At 37.6% G+C, this 17,175-nt stretch overlaps 1 protein-coding gene across 1 annotated transcript in view; it reads left to right on the top strand.

Annotated features, from left to right (window-relative positions):
• LOC119534322 (golgin subfamily B member 1-like) overlaps positions 1-17,175 on the top strand; it is a 37,302-nt gene that overhangs the window by 4,747 nt on the left and 15,380 nt on the right. Inside the window, exon 2 of the mRNA XM_037836532.1 lies at positions 16,782-16,875. Within this exon, the coding sequence (XP_037692460.1) occupies positions 16,783-16,875 (93 nt within the window). The 5' untranslated portion in view covers position 16,782. The remainder of the gene's footprint in view (positions 1-16,781; positions 16,876-17,175) is intronic.

The following is a 17,175-nucleotide window of genomic DNA, read 5'->3' as shown; positions in this document are numbered from 1 at the left end:
CTTGGAATCTCTGATTTTCTCTCTGTTAGTTTGCCTTATACCTTATCTATAAAATGCGGTGCATAATGATACCTACCTTGCAGGTTTTGTAAGGAATAGAGAGAAATGTATATATAAAGTGTCGGGCACATAGTGGTTTATAAAGGTAGCTTTTAATATCACTGTCATCCTGTGTTCTTGTATATGTGTCCTTCAAGTATGATTTTCAGCAGAGTGCTGGTGGAGACACACCCTGCTAGGGAGGATGAATTAGAATCTCGTGTGGTAATAGTACTGGTGGGGGCAGAAGTGGGTGCAGTTATACTTTGAAAAAATTTTCAGGATTTTAGCTTGAAATTTGGAAAATTAAGGTCATTTTCACAATAGACATAACACAAAAATAAGATTCAACACAATCTTCTCGGCCTATGGTGATATGCAAAATATTTGTTTTGTGGTATACTACTTTGAGCACACACATGTGTATGCTTGTATGTATGTTTGTGTGCGTAAGTTTGCACATGTGATAGTTTTACATTTCTCTAAGGCATTTGGTTTAAAAATAGTTGAGAAACACTGTTGCTATGTCTGAAATCTGAGCACTTTTCTACTTAGCTGTAAATGTGTTAACAGTAGCTATAGGGGCCACATTACTTAGAGCAGAAAGGGAGGGTACAAATAGCAGGCTATGATGGAGATGGGGTTGGGGATTTGTTGGGGGATTTGAACTCACAATAATAGAAAACAGTTAGTGAATGAGCTATATATAGTTCAGGGCATGTGACAAAGCTAGTCAAGAGCTTATAGGCAGCTGTAAACATAATTGTTTATTTCTGTTTGCATTTTAAAAAACATTTTTATTGTAAAATAAAACAGATACAGAAAACCACTTGATAAAAAGTCATCACGTCCTTTTGTTTCTTTATGACTTTAGCACCCAGATATGATTTTGTTTTAAAAAAACTTCATACATCTTTTAAGTCTTTTCCTTACAGTTTATCTGTTTAAGAACTTAGGCTTTTTGACCTGTGGAGTTTCCCACAGTCTGGTATTTGCACATTATGGGGCAGTTGAGCATATTTCTCTGTCCTCTGCATTTCCTGGAGATTGGCTGCTGGATCCAGGGGTATCATACTGAGATTCTATTCCTTTGGTAACTGTAGGTGGTGGTGTGTTCTTTTGTGAAGAGGCTCATAATGTCTGGTTTTTGCTCTTTTTTTGTTGTTAGCAACTGTTGATGCTCAATGTCAAGATCCGTCAGTTCATTCAAGCTTGCAAAATATTAGAATAGATATTCCAATTCTGTCATTGTGTTTTCATTTATTAGCTGGAATAATTTTATAAGGAGATGAGTCCCCTTCATCTACCATTTGCTTCCTGAGTGGTGAGGTTCAAATGGGAAAGGCAAGATAAATACTTGTATTTACCCAGTTTTCAAGATAGTTGGTTCAGATAGTAACCAGTTTGTTTAATATTATAAACTATTACATTTTAATAGTTTTGGTGGGTTTCAGTCTATTGCAATTCATTTTCTAATAGAAACTCAAGTTGTCCCTTTGGCCAGTGGGAGCTTCTTTAGTTTGGCTCCTGGGTCCTTTTCACATGACTGTAAATAGTCTTGGATAGCTTCTTTACTATCTTTTTTTGGTAATTTTTTTTCATTATCAGAGAAGTTGTGGGTTTACAGAACAATCATGTATAAAATACAGGATTCCAATATACCACCCCATCACTAGTACCTCGCATTGTTGTGGAACATTTGTTACAATTGATGATAGCACATTTTTATAATTATATTAGTAATGAAAGTCCATGGTTTAACTTAGGGTTCACTGTGTAGTGTAGTTGTATGGATTTTTTTTTTTTAAATTTTATTCTGTTACTATATATACAATCTAACATTTCTCCTTTTAATCATACTCAGATACATACTTCACTGTTGTACTTGTGTTCACAATGTTGTGGTACCATCTCCACCATCTATTACCAAAACATTTCCGTCATTCCAAATAGGAACCCTGTACATTTTAAGCGTTAACTTCCCATTCCCTATCCCCACCTTGTGCCCTGACTAAATTCTGACTCTACACGTTTGCTTATTATTGTTTCAAATCAGTGAGATTATACAATATTTGTACTTTTGTGTCTGGCTTACTTCACTCAACATGATGTCTTCAAGGTTTATCCACATTGTTGCGTGTATTAGGTTCCTTTTTATGGTTGAATAATATTCTAGTGTATGTTATCACAGCCCAAGGGGGCTTTGCCAGTGAAAAGACCAAAGAAGATGCAGAGCATTTTCTGAAACATGAACTTTATTTGGGGCTTAATCACAGGGAGGCAGAAATCAGCAGAAATCAAACAAACTGCTTTTCTCTCGCCAGGTGGGTACTGCTTTTGCAGGGAAGTTGGCCACGCAATTGAAAAAGGACTGCAAGCCAGTTATAAGGGTTTAAGACAAAGACATTCCTAAGGGTGGGAGAGCATCCTGTGACATGGGGGTGGTGCAGGAAGGAAAGAATTATAGGATGGGGCTTTGTAAGTAACCACAAGAGTGGTAACACTTGGGGGCTAGGAAGCAGGTAGACTGGATTAACATTCTTGCTCTTTCCTGAGACCAAGAGTTTCTCACCTCCTGCTTACTTCCCGTGTAAAGTTACAATTTACCCTTTTTCTCTTTACTGGCTTACAAAGATGATGGGTTAAACATTAACTGCCTAGGTCATGCAGACTGCTGTGTGCCAAGGTCCACAGGCCTATTTTGTCCAGGCCAAGGGGTGCCACATATGTATATACCACATTTGATTTATCCATTCATTGGTTGATAGACACTTGGATTGCTTGCATCTTTTGGCAATGGTAGTAATGCTGCTATGAACATGGATGTGAAAATATCTGTTCAAATTTGTGTTTTCAATTCTTTCGGTATATACCTAATAGTGGCATTGCCGGGTCATATGGTAGTTCCATACAGTACTTAGCTTTCTGAAGAACCACCAAACTGTTTTTCACAGCAGCTGCACCATTTTACATTGCCACCAGGAATGAATGACACTTGTTATTTCCCATTTTTGAATGGTAGCCATTCTATTAGGTGTGAAATGACATTTCCCTAATGGCTAGTAATATTGAGCATCTTTGCACATGCTTATTGAACATTTGTATATCTTCCCCGGAGCAATGTCTATTTGAGTCTTTTGCTGTTTTTAAAGTTTGGGTTGCCTTTCTGTTGAATTTTAGTGTTTTTTTTTTTTTTTTTAAATTTTCTTTGGATATTAAACCCTTATCTGATATGTGGTTGCCAAATATTTTCTAAATTCTGTAGGTTGTCTTTTTACTTCCATGGTAAAGTCCTCTGAGGCATAAATTTTGATTTTGATGAAGTCCCATTTATCTGTCTTGTCTTTTGTTGCTCATGCTTTTGGTATAAAGGCCAAGAAACCATTGCCTAATACAAGGTACTGAAGATCCTTCCCTATGTTTTATAGTTTTGATTATTATATTTAGGTCTTTGATCCAATTGAGTTAAATTATGTATATGGTGCGAGTTGGGAATCCACTGTCATTCTTTGGCGTATAGCTATCCAGTTTCCCCAGAACCATTTGTTGAAGAGACAGTCATTTCCCTATTGAGTGGACTTGGCACCCTTGTGAAAAATCAATTGGCCATAGATGAGAGGGTTTATTTCTGAACTCTCAATTCAATTCTTTTTGTCTATAAGTCTGTCCTTGTGCCATTACAATGCTGTTTTGATTACTGTAGCTTTGTAATAAGTTTTAAAATTGGGAAGTGTAAGTTCTCCATCTTTGTTCTTTTTCATGATGGTTTTCACTGTTTGGAGCTCTTCACCCCATCATATAAATTTGATGATTGACTTTTCCATTTCTACAGTGAAAGCTGTTGCAATTTTGATTGGGATTGTGTTGAATCTGTATTTACTTTGGGTGCAACTGACACCTTAACTATATTTTCTTACAATCCGTGAACATGGAATGTCCTTCCTTTTACTTAGGTTCTCTTTGATTTCTGCTAGCAATGTTTTATAGTTTTCTGTGTATAAGTCCTTTATATCCTTAGTTAAATTTATTCCTAAATAATTGATTCTTTTAGTTGCTATTTCAAATGGAATTTTTCCTTGATTTTCTCTTCATAGTGTTCAATACTAGTTTATAGAAACATAATGAATTTCTTCTTGTTGATCTTGTACCCCACCACTTTGCTGAATTTATTATCTCTAGTAGCTTTTTTGGTGTGTGTGGATTTTTCAGGATTTTCTATATATTGTATCATGTCATCTGTAAATAGGGAACATTTTATTTGTTTCTTTTCAAATTGGATAACTTTTATTTCTTTTTCTTGCCTAATTGCTCTGGCTAGAACTTCACTACAGTGTTGAATAACAGTGGTGACAGTGGGCATCTTTATCTTATTCATGATCTTAGTGGGAAAGCTTTCAGTCATTATCATTGAATGTGATATTAGTTGAGAGCTTTTCATATATGCCCTTTATCATGTTGAGGAAATTTCCTTCTATTCCTAGTTTCCTAAGTGTTTTATCAAGAAAGGGTGTTGGGTTTTGTCATATGCCTTTTCTGCAATTGAGATGATCATGTGGTTGTTTTCCTTTGTTCTATTAAAGTGGTATAGTACATTAATTAATTTTCTTATGCTGATCCACCCTTGCATATTGTATAATTATTTTAATGTGCTGTTGTATATAGTTTGCCAGTATTTTGTTGAGGAATTTTCTGTCTGCATTCATTGCCTAGCACAAGGTCCTGAAGATGCTTTCCTACATTTTCTTCTAGGAGTTTGACAGTTTTGGCTTTTATATTTAGGTCTTTGATCCATTGTGAGTTGATTTTTTAACTCAGGTGTAAGGTGTAGTGGGCCCACCCCCTCCCCATATGCAGATCCAGTTTTCCCAGCACCATTTGTTGAAGAGACTGTTCTTTCCTAATTGGGTGGTCTTTGCCCCCCTTGTTAAAAATCAGTTGGCCATAAATATAAGGGTTGATTTCTGAGCTCTCATTCTGATTCCACTGGTCTCTAAGTCTGTCCTTGTGCCTGTACCATGCTGTTTTGAGTACTGTGGCTTTGTAATAAGTTTTAAGTTCACGAAGGGTGAGTCCTCCAACTTCATTCTTTTTCAAGATGGCTTTTGCTATTTTTGATGATTCCTTTTCCATTTCTGCAGAAAGGTTATTGGAATTTTTATTGGGACTGTGTTGAATCTATATATTGCTTTGCATAGAATTGGCATATTAATGACACTTAGTCTTTCAGCTCATGAACACTGAATGTCATTCCATTTATTTGTCTACTCTGATTTCTTTTAGCGATGTTTTGTAGGTTTCCATGTGTAAGTTCTTCACATCCTTGGTTAAGTTAATTCCTAGATATTTGATTCTTTTAGTTGGTATTTTAAATGGATTTTTTTTCTTTTTCTTTTTTTATATATAACATATATGCAAAAAGGTGATAACTTTCAAAGTACCACTTAACAGGTAGTTATATAGGAAATTTCCAAGAATGTTATGGGTTATAGTAGCATAGATTCAGTTATTTCCTTTTTGTGAAACAACATATATACAAAAAAGTGATAACTTTCAAATTACAATTTAACAAGTAGCTATATAGCAAATTTCAAAGAATGTTATGGGTTACAGTTCCACCATTTGGATTTTTTTCTTGATTTCTTTTTCCTGTTATTCATTGGTGCTATATATAAGGACTACTGATTTTTGGGTGTTGATTTTGTATTCCGCCACTTTGCTGAATTCATTTATTAGCTCTGGGAGCTTTGTTGTGGATTTTTCAGGATTTTCTGCATATAGGATCATGTCATCTATAAATAGTGAAAGTTTTACTTCTTCCTTTCCAATTTGGCTGCCTTTTTTTTCTTTTTCTTGTCTAATTGCTCTGGCAAGAACTTCCAGTACAATGCTGAACAACAGTGGTGACCCTTGTCTTGTTCTGTTCTTAAAGGGAAAGCTTTCAGTCTTTTATCATTTAATAGAATGTTAGCTGTGGACTTTTCATGTATGCCCTTTGTCATGCTGAGGAAGTTTCCTTCTATTCCTAGTTTTCTTTTATTAAGGGGTGTTGGATTTTGGTAAATGGCTTTTCTGCATCAATTGAGATATCATGTGTTTTTTCTTCCTTCATTCTGTTAGTGTCATGTATTACATTACTTGATTTTCTTATATCGAACCAATCTTGCGTATCAGAGATAAATCCCATTTGTTCATTGTGTATAATTCTTTTGATATTCTCTTGAATTTGATTTTTGCTAGTATTTTGTTGAGGATGTTTGTATGTATAGTCATAAGAGATACTGATCTGTAGTTCTCTTTTCTTATGCTATCTTTATCTAGCTTTGGTATGAGGATAATGTTAACCTCATAGAATAAATTAGGGAGTGTTCCCTCCTCTTCATTTTTTTTGGAAGAGTTTGAGCAGAATTGGAGTTAAGTCTTCTTGGAATGTTTGCTATAATTCTCCAAGAAGCCATCTGGTCTTGAGCTTTTCTTCATTGGGAGGTTTCTGATAATTAATTAGATTTCTTTATGAGTAACTGGTTTGTTGAGATTTTCTATTTCTTCTTGAGTCAAAATAAATACTTTGTGTATTTCTATGAATTTGTCTGTTTCATCTAGATTATCAAATTTATTGACATACAGTTGTTCATAGTGTCCTCTTACAGTCTTTTTTTTTTTTTTGTGGGGTCTTTTGTAAGGTTCCCCCTTTTCATTTTTGATTTTAATTATTTGTGTTCTCTCTTTTTTTCCTTTGTCAGACTAGCTAAACATTTGTCAATTTTATCAATCTTTTCAAAGAACTAACTTTTGGTTTTCTTGATTCTCTCAATTGTTTTTTTGGTTTTCTTTTCATTTTTCTCCACTCTAATCTTTGTTATTTCCTCCTCTGTTTTCTTTGTGTTTAGTTTACTTTTCTTTTTCTAGTTCTTCCAGTTTTGAGGTTGCATCTTTTATTTGAAGTCTTTCTTATTTTTAATGTAAGCATTTAGAGTTATAAATTTTCCTGTCGCTGCTGCCTTCGCTGCATCCTATAAGTTTTGATATGTAGTATTTTCATTTTCATTTGCCTGAAGATATTTCCTAATTTCATTTCAATTTCTCTTTAACCCATTGGCTGTTTAAGGGTATGTTGTTTAAATTACACATTGTGGATTTTCCCATTCTCTGCCTTTTAATGATTTCAAGCTTCATTCCATTATGGCTAGAGAAGATGCTTTGTATGATTTCAATCTTTCTATATCTATTGAGGCTTGTTTTGTGACCCAACATGTGGTCTATCCTGAAGAATGATCTATGTGCAGTAGAGAAGAATGTATGTTCTGTTTTTGTTGGGTGAAGTGTTCATATATGTCTGTGTGTCTGGTTGGTTAGGCGTATCATTTAATTCTTGTATTTCCTTATTCATCTTCTGACTAGATGTTCATCCATTGTTGAAAGTGGTATATTAAAGTCTCCTTATATTAATGTAGAACCATCAGTTTCTCCCTTCAAATCTGCAATATTTGCTTCATGTATTTTGGGGTTTTGTTGTTAGGTGCATATATATTTATAATTATTGCATCTTGTTGATTGTCCCTTTTATCAATATATAATGTCTGTGTTTGTCCCTTATAACTGTTTTTGACTTAAAGTCTGTTTTATCTTATATTAGCTCTCTTTTGGTTACTATTTGCATGGTATATTTATTTTTCCATCCTTTTGTTTTCAACCTACTTGTGTCTTTGAATTTAAAATAAGACTCTTGCAGATAGCAAAAAGTTGGATCATGCCAGTCTCTGCCTTTGCACAGGAGAGTGTGACCCATTAAAGTCACTACTGATTATATATTTAATAATATGTGACTCTCCTTGCCATTTTTCTATTTAGCCTTTGTAAGTCTTATCCTTTTTTTGCCCCTCAATTCTTCTGTTAATGCCTACTTTTGTATTTATTTAATTTTTATGTTGTAGCATATTGAGTGCCTTCTCTTTTCTTATTTGGATATATGTTTCCTTTATTTTATTGTGGCTACCATAATGTGCCAGTTTGTATATATATTATGTCCCCCAGAAAAAGCCATGTTCTTTGATGCAGTTTTGTGGAGGCAGACATATTAGTGTTGATTAGGTTGGAATCCTTTGATTGAGTGTTTCCATGGAGATGTGACCCGCCCAACTGTAGGTGATAACTCTGATTTAATCTTTCCACGGAGGTGTCACCCCACCCATTCAGGGTGGGTCTTGACTGATTTACTGGAGTACTTTAAAAAGAGCCACGCAGGCCCAGACACTTGCTGCAGCTTAGAGGGACCTTTTGAAGATGGCCATTCAAAGCAGACTTTTACTGAAGCTAGCCCAGAGTTTGCTCCAGAGAAGCTAAGAGAGGACAGATGCCCCAAGTCATTTTGAAACACAACCTGGGAAATGCCCCAAGAGCAACTGAGAGTGACATTTTGAAGAGCAGCTACAGCCTAGAGAGGAACATCATGGAAGAAAGCCATTTTGAAACCAGAACCCCAGAGCAGATGCCAGCCATGTGCCTTCCCAGCTGGTTTTCTGGATGCCAATGGCCTTTCTCCATTGAAGGTACCCTTGGACACTTTATGGCCTTAAGACTGTAACTTTGTAACAAATAAACCCCCTTTAAAAAAGCCAGTCCATTTCTGATGTTTCACAAAATGGCAGCATTAGCAAACCAGAACAGATTTTGGTACCAGAGAAGTGGGGTGCTGATGCTGTTGAGCTTGCAAATACCAAACATGTCTGAATGGATTTTTAAATGGATAAGGGGAAGACTCTGGAAGAATTGTGAAGAGCTTGAGAGAAAGCGCCTAGATTGCTTTGAAGAGACAGACTGTTATTAGAAATATGGAGAAATATGGACTCCAAAGATACTTCCAATGAGGCCTTGAACAGAAATGTTGAAAGTGTCATTGCAAACTGGAAGGTGATCCTTGTTTTAAAGTGGCAGAGAATTTGGCAAAATTGAGTCCTGGTGTCAGATGGAAGACTTTGAGAGCGACGAGCTGGGATACTTGGCTGATGAGATTTCAAAACAAAAAGTTGAAGATGTAGCACTGTCTAGTGTCCTTTCTTTTTAATCTGCAGAACTCCCTTTAGCATTGTTGTAGGGAAGGTCTAGTGTTGATGAACTCGGTCTGCTTTTGTTTATCTGGGACTGTCTTCATCTCTCCCTCAGTTTTGAAAGAAAGTCATACTAGATGTAAAGATCTTGTTTGGCAGTTGTTTTCTTTCAATACTTGTATTTCAACCCACTGCTTTCATGCATGCATGGTTTCTGGTGAAAAATCAGCATTCAGTCTAATCGGGGCTCCCTTGTACATACCACATTGCTTTTCTCTTGCAGTTTTCAGAAATCTCTCCTTGTGTTTTGCATTCCATAGTGTGATCAATATATGATTGGCTATATTTTTATATTTTTCATTATGTTTATCTTGTTTCATGTTCCCTGGGCTTCTTGGATGTGCATAGTCACATCTTTTGCTAAATTTGGGAAGTTCTCTGCCATTATTTCTTTGGATATTTCTTCTGTCCCTTTTTCTCTTTCTTCTCTTTCTGGAACTTCCCTAATGTTTATATTGGTACACTTGATGGTGTCCTGGAGGTATTTTTGGCAATTTTCGCTTTTGTAATTTTTTTTCTTTGCTCTCACTCAGCCTGACTCATTTTAATTGTTTTGTCTTCTAGTTCGCTATTTTTTTTCTTCTGAAACCTCAAATGTGCTGTTGAAACCACGCTGGGAATTTTTCATTTCTGTTATTGTGGTCTTCATTTACATTAGTTCTGATTGGTTCCTTTTTTTTTTTTAATTCAATTTTATTGAGATATATTCACAAACCTTACAATCATCCACAGTGTAGTCATTTGTACCATTATATAGTTGTGCATTCATCACCACAATCAATTTTTGAACATTTTCATTACCACCCACAAAAAATAAGAATAAAAATTAAAGTAAAAAAGAACACTCACAACATCCCATACCCCCATCACTCCCTATTATTCATCTACTTTTTGTCCTCATTTTTCTATTCATCTGTCCATATATTGGGTAAAGGGAGTGTGAGCCACAAGGTTTTCACAATCACATGGTCACACAGTGTAAGTACAGTAGTCTTCAAGAATCAATTATACTAGGTTACAGTTCAACAGTTTCAGGTATTTCTACTAGCTATTCCAGTAAACTAAAAACTAAAAGAGGATATCTTTATGATACACAAGAATAACCTCCTGAATGGTCTGTTAACTCTGTTTGAAATCCCTCAGCCACTGCAGCTTTATTTTGTTTCATTTCTCTTCCCTGTTTTGGTCCAAGAAGGCATTCTCAATTCCATAGTGCCAGGGCCAAGCTCATCCCCACAAGTCATGTCCCCCATTGCCAGGAAGATTTACATCCCTGGGAGTCATGCCCATGTAGTGGGGAGGGTAGTGAGTTTACCTGCAGAGTTGGCTTAGAGAGAGAGAGAGACCACTTCTGAGTAACAAAAGATGTTTTCTGGGGGGTGACTCTTAGGCATAATTATAAGCAGACTTAGCCTCTCCTTTGTAGTAACAAGCTTCATAAGGGCAAGCCCCAAGATTGAGGGCTCGGTCTTCTAAATTGGTAGTCCCCAATGCTTGTGAGAATATCAGTAATTCCCCAGGTGGGGAAGTTTAATATTTCCACATTTTCCCCCGGTCCCTCAAGAGGGCTTTCCAAATACATTTTTATTCTCTGCCCAAATTACTCTGGGATGTATCAGTGTTTCACACTAACCTGTACAAACCAACCAGATGTCACTCCCTTTTCAGAGTTCTGTGTAATTATGGTGTTTGAATAAACTGACCATACAAGTTAAATTATATAGTGTGATACAAGAAATATGGATTTTGCACCTAATAAACATCTCTTCCTTTGGTCTTGCATGGAAATTGAAGTTTTAAAATACCGTCAATATCTTCCTTTACCCTTTAGTCTGATTTACCTTAGTTCCAACCAAGTCCATTTCATTCATATCTCTAACTGAAGTTTGATCTCTTTTCCAGCCTCTTTGACATTTGCTTTATGGGGTAATGCTGACATTCATAGCTGCCAGATTCTGGCTCTGAGTCTCAGGTGTCACATAGATACTTGAAGTTCCAGGGACTGACCAGGTTATACACAAAGAGCTCAGCATCTCAGAATTTAGAAATAGCCATTAAAACTCAGGAATAGATGTAACTGATGTAAGAGCTTACAATCTAGGAACTTGTACAATAAGCCTTCCTCTGATAACCTATGTTTTCAGATTCAGTTCTCAGCATTTGCACATTATAGTTAGTCCGTATTAGTGAGGCAGTATAATGGTTTATTTCATGCAACATTGTGTCCTCCATGTCCATTCACCTGGTTGCATACCTCACAACTTCATTCCTTCTTGTAGCAGCTCAGTATTCCATTGTATGTATACACCACAGTTCACCATTCCATTTATCAGTTGATGTACCCTTAGGCCACCTCCGTCTACTATGAACGGTGAATATTGCCAACATAACGCTCACTGTGCAAATGTCTATTCACATCCCTCTTTTCAGTTCTTCCAAGTATATACCCAATAACAGGGTTTTGCAGGCCCATATGCTTAGCTTCCTGTGGAACCACAACACTGCCCTCCAGAAGGGCTGCACCATTCTACTTCCCAACCAATGGTGATTAGGTACATCTCTCTCTCCACATTTTCTCCAGCACTTGTATCCCTCTGTTTATTTTTTATACAGTTTTATTCACACACCATACATTCCCTCCTAAGTAAACAATCAATGGTTCCCAGTATAATCACATAGTTATGCATTCACCATCACTATCTATATGAGGACATTTCCATTTCCTCCACAAAGAGGAAAAGGCAAAAAAAGAAAAACAAGAAGAAGAAAGAAAAGAAAAAAATGGTGACTAAAAAAAAAAACAAAATAAAAGTAAAATAAGATAAAAAGGTCAGACACCACCACCAACACCAAGAATCTCATACCCCTCTCTTATATCCCCCTCGTATAGACATTTAGCTTTGGTATATTGCCTTTGTTACAATTAATGGAAGCGTATTACAATGTTACTGTTGGCTACAGACTCTAGTTTGCATTGATTGTGTTTTCTCCCAAACTATCCCATTGTCAACACCTTGCAAAGTTGACATTCATTTGTTCTCCCTCATGTAAAAACATTCTTATATTTGTATATTTAATCACAATCATTGACCATTCTAGGTTTCACTAAGTTATACCATCCCAGTCTTTAATTTCTGTCTGTCCTTCTGCTGTCATACACACCCCAAACTTCCTCTTTCAGCTGTACTCAAAGTCATCTTTGTTCAGTTTACTTAAAATATTGTGCTACCATCACCCAGTATTGTGCTATCCATTTCTGGATCTATACATTCAATCCTGTTGAACATTCTATACTCCTTCAGTATCAATTGCCCAATCTCTCTATCTACTAGTATCTTCATTTCTACACTCTTCTCCAAACCTCTCTCTTCTGTCTTTTCCTGTCTGCCTGTAGCTCTCCCTTCAGTATTTCTTGTAGAGAAGGTCTCCTGTTCATGAACTCTCTCAATGTCTGTTTATCTGTAAATATTTAAAACTCTCCCTTGTATTCAAAGGACAGTTTTGCCAGATACAGGATTCTTGGTTGGTAGTTTTTCTCTTTCAGCATCTTGAATATATCATACCACTGCCATCTCACCTCCATGGTTTCCACTGAGAAATCGACAGTTTTATTGAGCTTCCCTTGTATGTGATGGATTACTGTTCTCTTGCTGCTTTCAGAATTCTCTCTTTGTATTTGACATTTGACAATCTGATGAGTAATCTTGGAGTAAGTCTATTTGGATCAATTTTCTTTGGGGTACACTGTGCTTCTTGGACCTGTAATTTTATGTCTTTCATAAGAGTTGGGAAATTTTCATTGATTATTTCCTCTATTATTGTTTCTGCCCTCTTTCCCTTTTCTCCTTCTGAGACACCTATATCACATATCTCCCTGTGCTTCATGTGGTTGTTCAGTTCCCTGAGCCCTGCTTATATTTTTCCATTCTTTTCCCTATCTGTTCTTTTGCATGTAGGGTTTCAGATGTTCAGTCCTCTAGTTCAGTAATCCTTTCTTCTTCCTCTCCAAGTCTGCTGTTGTGTGTGTCCATTGTGTTTTCCATCTCATATATTATGCTTTCATTCCCATAAGTTCTGCCATTTGTTTTTTCAAGCTTATAAATTCTAACTTATGGTCATCCAGTGTCTTCTTTATATCCTTTGTCTCTTTTGTCACATTTTCTTTGTACTCATTGATTTGGTTTAGAAGATTTGTTTGAACATCTTTAATTAGTTGTTTCAACTCTTGAATCTCAGTTGAGGTGTTAGTTTGTTCCTTTGACTGGGCCATATCTTCCATGTTTCCTGGTGTGGACTGTGATTTTTTGTTGTCTAGGCATCCAGTTTTCTTGATTAGTTTATTCTGGAGGTTTTTTTCTCTTTTTTCCCTTGGGTTTTCTTGTTGGTTTTCTTTAATCTCTATGTTTCTTTGTTTCTCTTGCTGGCCAGTTGCCAGATTGGCTCTGCCCTCCCCCCCAGTTTTCCCCCCAAATCACAGACCCAGCTTGGCCTGCCACAGGGATGGGAGGTAGGCACTGGGTACCCCAGCAAGTTCAGTGTGTGTGGTAATCTAGATCTGCTGGCTTCCAGTAGTGCTCTGTTTTTAACTGGCCAGCAAGACCTGGGTTTGTATTAGAGCCTTTCTTTAACAGTTGGGTTGTCCATATTTTTCAGCCAAAACAGGGCTGTGTTTCTGTGCAGGTTGTGTAAACCAGCTGCTGTGGTCCTAATACAGAGTCTGGAGCATCTTTTTTAAAATGTTTCTATTCCCTTGCACTTTCTGGACTTTCTAGCACATGGCACTGTTCAGTAACTTAATCATCCTCAGAGGCTGCATTGCCTCTGAGCACAGGCTGTGTGTCTACACTGGTGAGCTGAAACTGCGGGATTCCTATGTCCTCACTTTGCCTAAAATCTGGCTCGATGTGGGGCTCTACCTGTGGCAGAGTACTTCTTCAGCTGACACAGTACTCTAGCTGTTCCCCAGGCAAGGAAACAGCTGCCAGCTGCTGCTTCCCTTAATGGTGGGGGAAGGATTTTCAGACCCAAGGCTGAAACACAATCTCTGTTCATATTTTCTCAGTCTCTTTGTCCCTCACTGGACCTTGAAATGTCCTCCCCTGTCCCCCGGCTCGTCAAACAGTGGTGGTATGTCTCAGAGCTGCGAGAGATTTTAAAATCTAGAAAGCAACAAAAGGAAAGATAGCATTAACCTAAAGTAGAAATAAAGAGTCAGACAGCGTCACCAATGCCAGGAGTCCCATACCCTTCCCCTATTCCCCACCCCGCCATATGTGTTTAGCTTTGGTATATTGCCTTTGTTATATTAAAGGAAGCATAATACAATATTTCCATAAATTATAGCCTCTAGTTTGCATTGATTGTATTTTTCCCCAGTATCACTCTATTTTTAACACCTTGCAATGTTGACATTCATTTGTTCTACCTTACATAAAAGCATACTTGTACCTTTTATTATAATCGTTGAGCACCCTAGGTTTCCCTGAGATACACAGTCCCAGTCTTTATCATTCGTCTTTTGTTCTGGTGTCCCACATGGTCCTCTTTCAACCATATTCACAGTCATCTTTGTTCAGTGTACTTACATTGCTGTGTTACTATCTCCCAAAATTGTTTTCCAAACCTCTCACTCCTGTCTTTTCCTCTCTGTCTGCAGTGCTTCCCTTAGTGTTTCCTGTAGAGCAGGTACCTTGTTCACAAAATCTGTCATTGCCTCTTTGTCAGAGAATATTTTAAGCTCTCCCTCATATTTGAAGAATTGTTTTGCCAGATATAGGATTCTTGGTTGGTGGCTTTTCTCTTTCAGTATCTTAAATATATCATCCCACTTCCTTCTTGCCTCCATGGTTTCTGTTGAGAAATCCGCATGTAGTCTTATCAAGCTTCCTTTGTATGTGATGGATTGCTTTTCTCTTGCTGCTTTCAGGATTCTCTATCTTTGATGTTTGGTAATCTGATTATTAAGTGTCTTGGTATAGGCCTATTCCTGGATCCATAAAATACGGATATTCTCAAAATAAGAGATGGGAAATTTCCATTGATTATTTCCTTTATTATTGCTTCTGCCCCTTTTCTCTTCTCCTTCTGGGACATCGGTGATACATAAATTCTTGCTTTTTGTTTTGTGCTTAAGTTCTCAGAGATGTTGCTTGTATTTTTCCATTGTTTTCTCTGTTTTTTTGTGTGTAGGCTTTCAGGTGCCTTGTTCTCCAGTTCCTGAGTGTGTTCTTCTGCCTCTTGAGATCTGCTGTTGTGTGTTTCCATTGCGTCTTTCATCTCTTGAGTTGTACCTTTCATTTCCATAGATTCTGCCAGTTGGTTTTTTGAACTTTCAATTTCTACCTTATGTATGCCCAGTGTGTCCATCATACTGTTTAGCTCTTTCACCATATCTTCCCTGAACTTTTTGAATTGACTTATTATTAATTGTTTCAATTCATGTACCTCAGTTGAAGTGTAAGTTTGTTCTTTTGACTGGGCCATAACTTCATTTTTTTAAATGTAGGTTGCAGTTTTCTGTTGTCTAGGCATGGTTTCCTTGGTTACCCCAGTCAGGTTTTCCAAGACCATAACAGGCTCAGGTCCCAGAAGGAAGAAGTATTCAGCATCAGGGTGTGTCTTAGAAAATTGGTACAGCCTGTGATGCCTCAGGAGTCACTTTTCTGCCCAGCCAGTGGTGCCTTCAGCCTGTAACTCCAGACTGGTGTAAGGAGGTGTGGCTCATGGCTGTTTTCCCCCAGGCTCTGGGGTCTGGTTCTGAATGGAAGGCGGGTAGTAGAGCTGGGCCCCACCCCCTTCCTCTTAGAGAAGATAGACCCCCTAGGAAGAGGTCATTAGCATTACAATGGTCTCTCTCTGCCTGTGATCTCCACCCTTTTCTGGGTCAGAGCACTGGGAACTGAAAATGGCTGAGGCTTTCTCCACTGAGCCAAAACAGGGGCCAAAAGTCCCCTTCAGGGCTAGTCCGCTGCGACCCTCCAGCTCTCCATCAGTCATCACCCATAGCCTCTTTATGCTTGTTAGGGATTCGTAGCTTGTAGTGAGCAGTTCACACTCTCTAATTAAAAGCCCAGTTGGAGCTCAGGTGAGCTATATTCACTTGCTGGGAGAGAGCGTCTCTCTAGCACCACCAGGCTTTGCAGCTTGGGCTGTGGGGGGAGAGGTCTCCCAGGTTGGATCCTCAGGTTTTACTTACAGATTTTATGCTGTGATCTTGGGCATTCCTCCCAATTCAGTCTGGTATATGATGAGCAGACAGTCATGTTTGTCCCCCCCCCCCCCCCCCCCCAGTTATTCCAAGTTACTTACTAGTTGTTCTTGTTTTTTTTTAGTTGCTCCAGGGGGACTAACTAGTTTCCACTCCTCTTTATGCCACCATCTTAGATCCTCCCCCCTCTATATTTATTTTTAAATGGTATTGGTGATGGTGATTAAAATCTCTGTGTAGTTGCCACTGAAAATAACCATGCATAAATACATTGTACAAACTCAAATGCCCTTTTGAAGACATCATCATGTTGTCTAATGTGTATCACCTTAGTTTTCATGTATCATTTGTGGAAGACATGATTATCAATATAGGAGAAAACTATGCACATTTTACTGATTCTTATAACTTCTTTTCCTCTTTTCCTGTAGGATGCTGAGCCGATTGTCAGGATTAGCAAATGTTGTTTTGCATGAATTATCAGGAGATGACACTGATCAGAATATGGAGACTCCCTTAGATCCTGTGAGTAGCTCTGCTCTGTTTAAACTGATCAGACATATATTCCATGTTCTTCTGAGGAAAATAACTTAAGGTAGAAGGGTATGAGCAGTCTCCCTTGTGCTAGGTAGAAGAGAGGATTAAGAATAATATTGAGACTATAAACGGTCCTTCTTCTGTAAATTCTTAGCATAAGAGCCACAGTGATGGGCATCAAGTCCTTGACAAGATTTGAAAGATCTTTCTCATTTGTACCCCTGGGGCTTATTTAGTGCTAGATTGTTTTCACTCTTCCTCCTCATCCTTTTCCTTGGGAATATATTC

This window comes from Choloepus didactylus, chromosome 1 (assembly GCF_015220235.1).
Source record: "Choloepus didactylus isolate mChoDid1 chromosome 1, mChoDid1.pri, whole genome shotgun sequence".
In the NCBI taxonomy this organism is placed as follows: domain Eukaryota; kingdom Metazoa; phylum Chordata; class Mammalia; order Pilosa; family Megalonychidae; genus Choloepus; species Choloepus didactylus.
The sequence above is the reverse complement of the archived record's forward strand: the minus strand, read 5'-3'. Positions and strand labels throughout refer to the sequence as shown.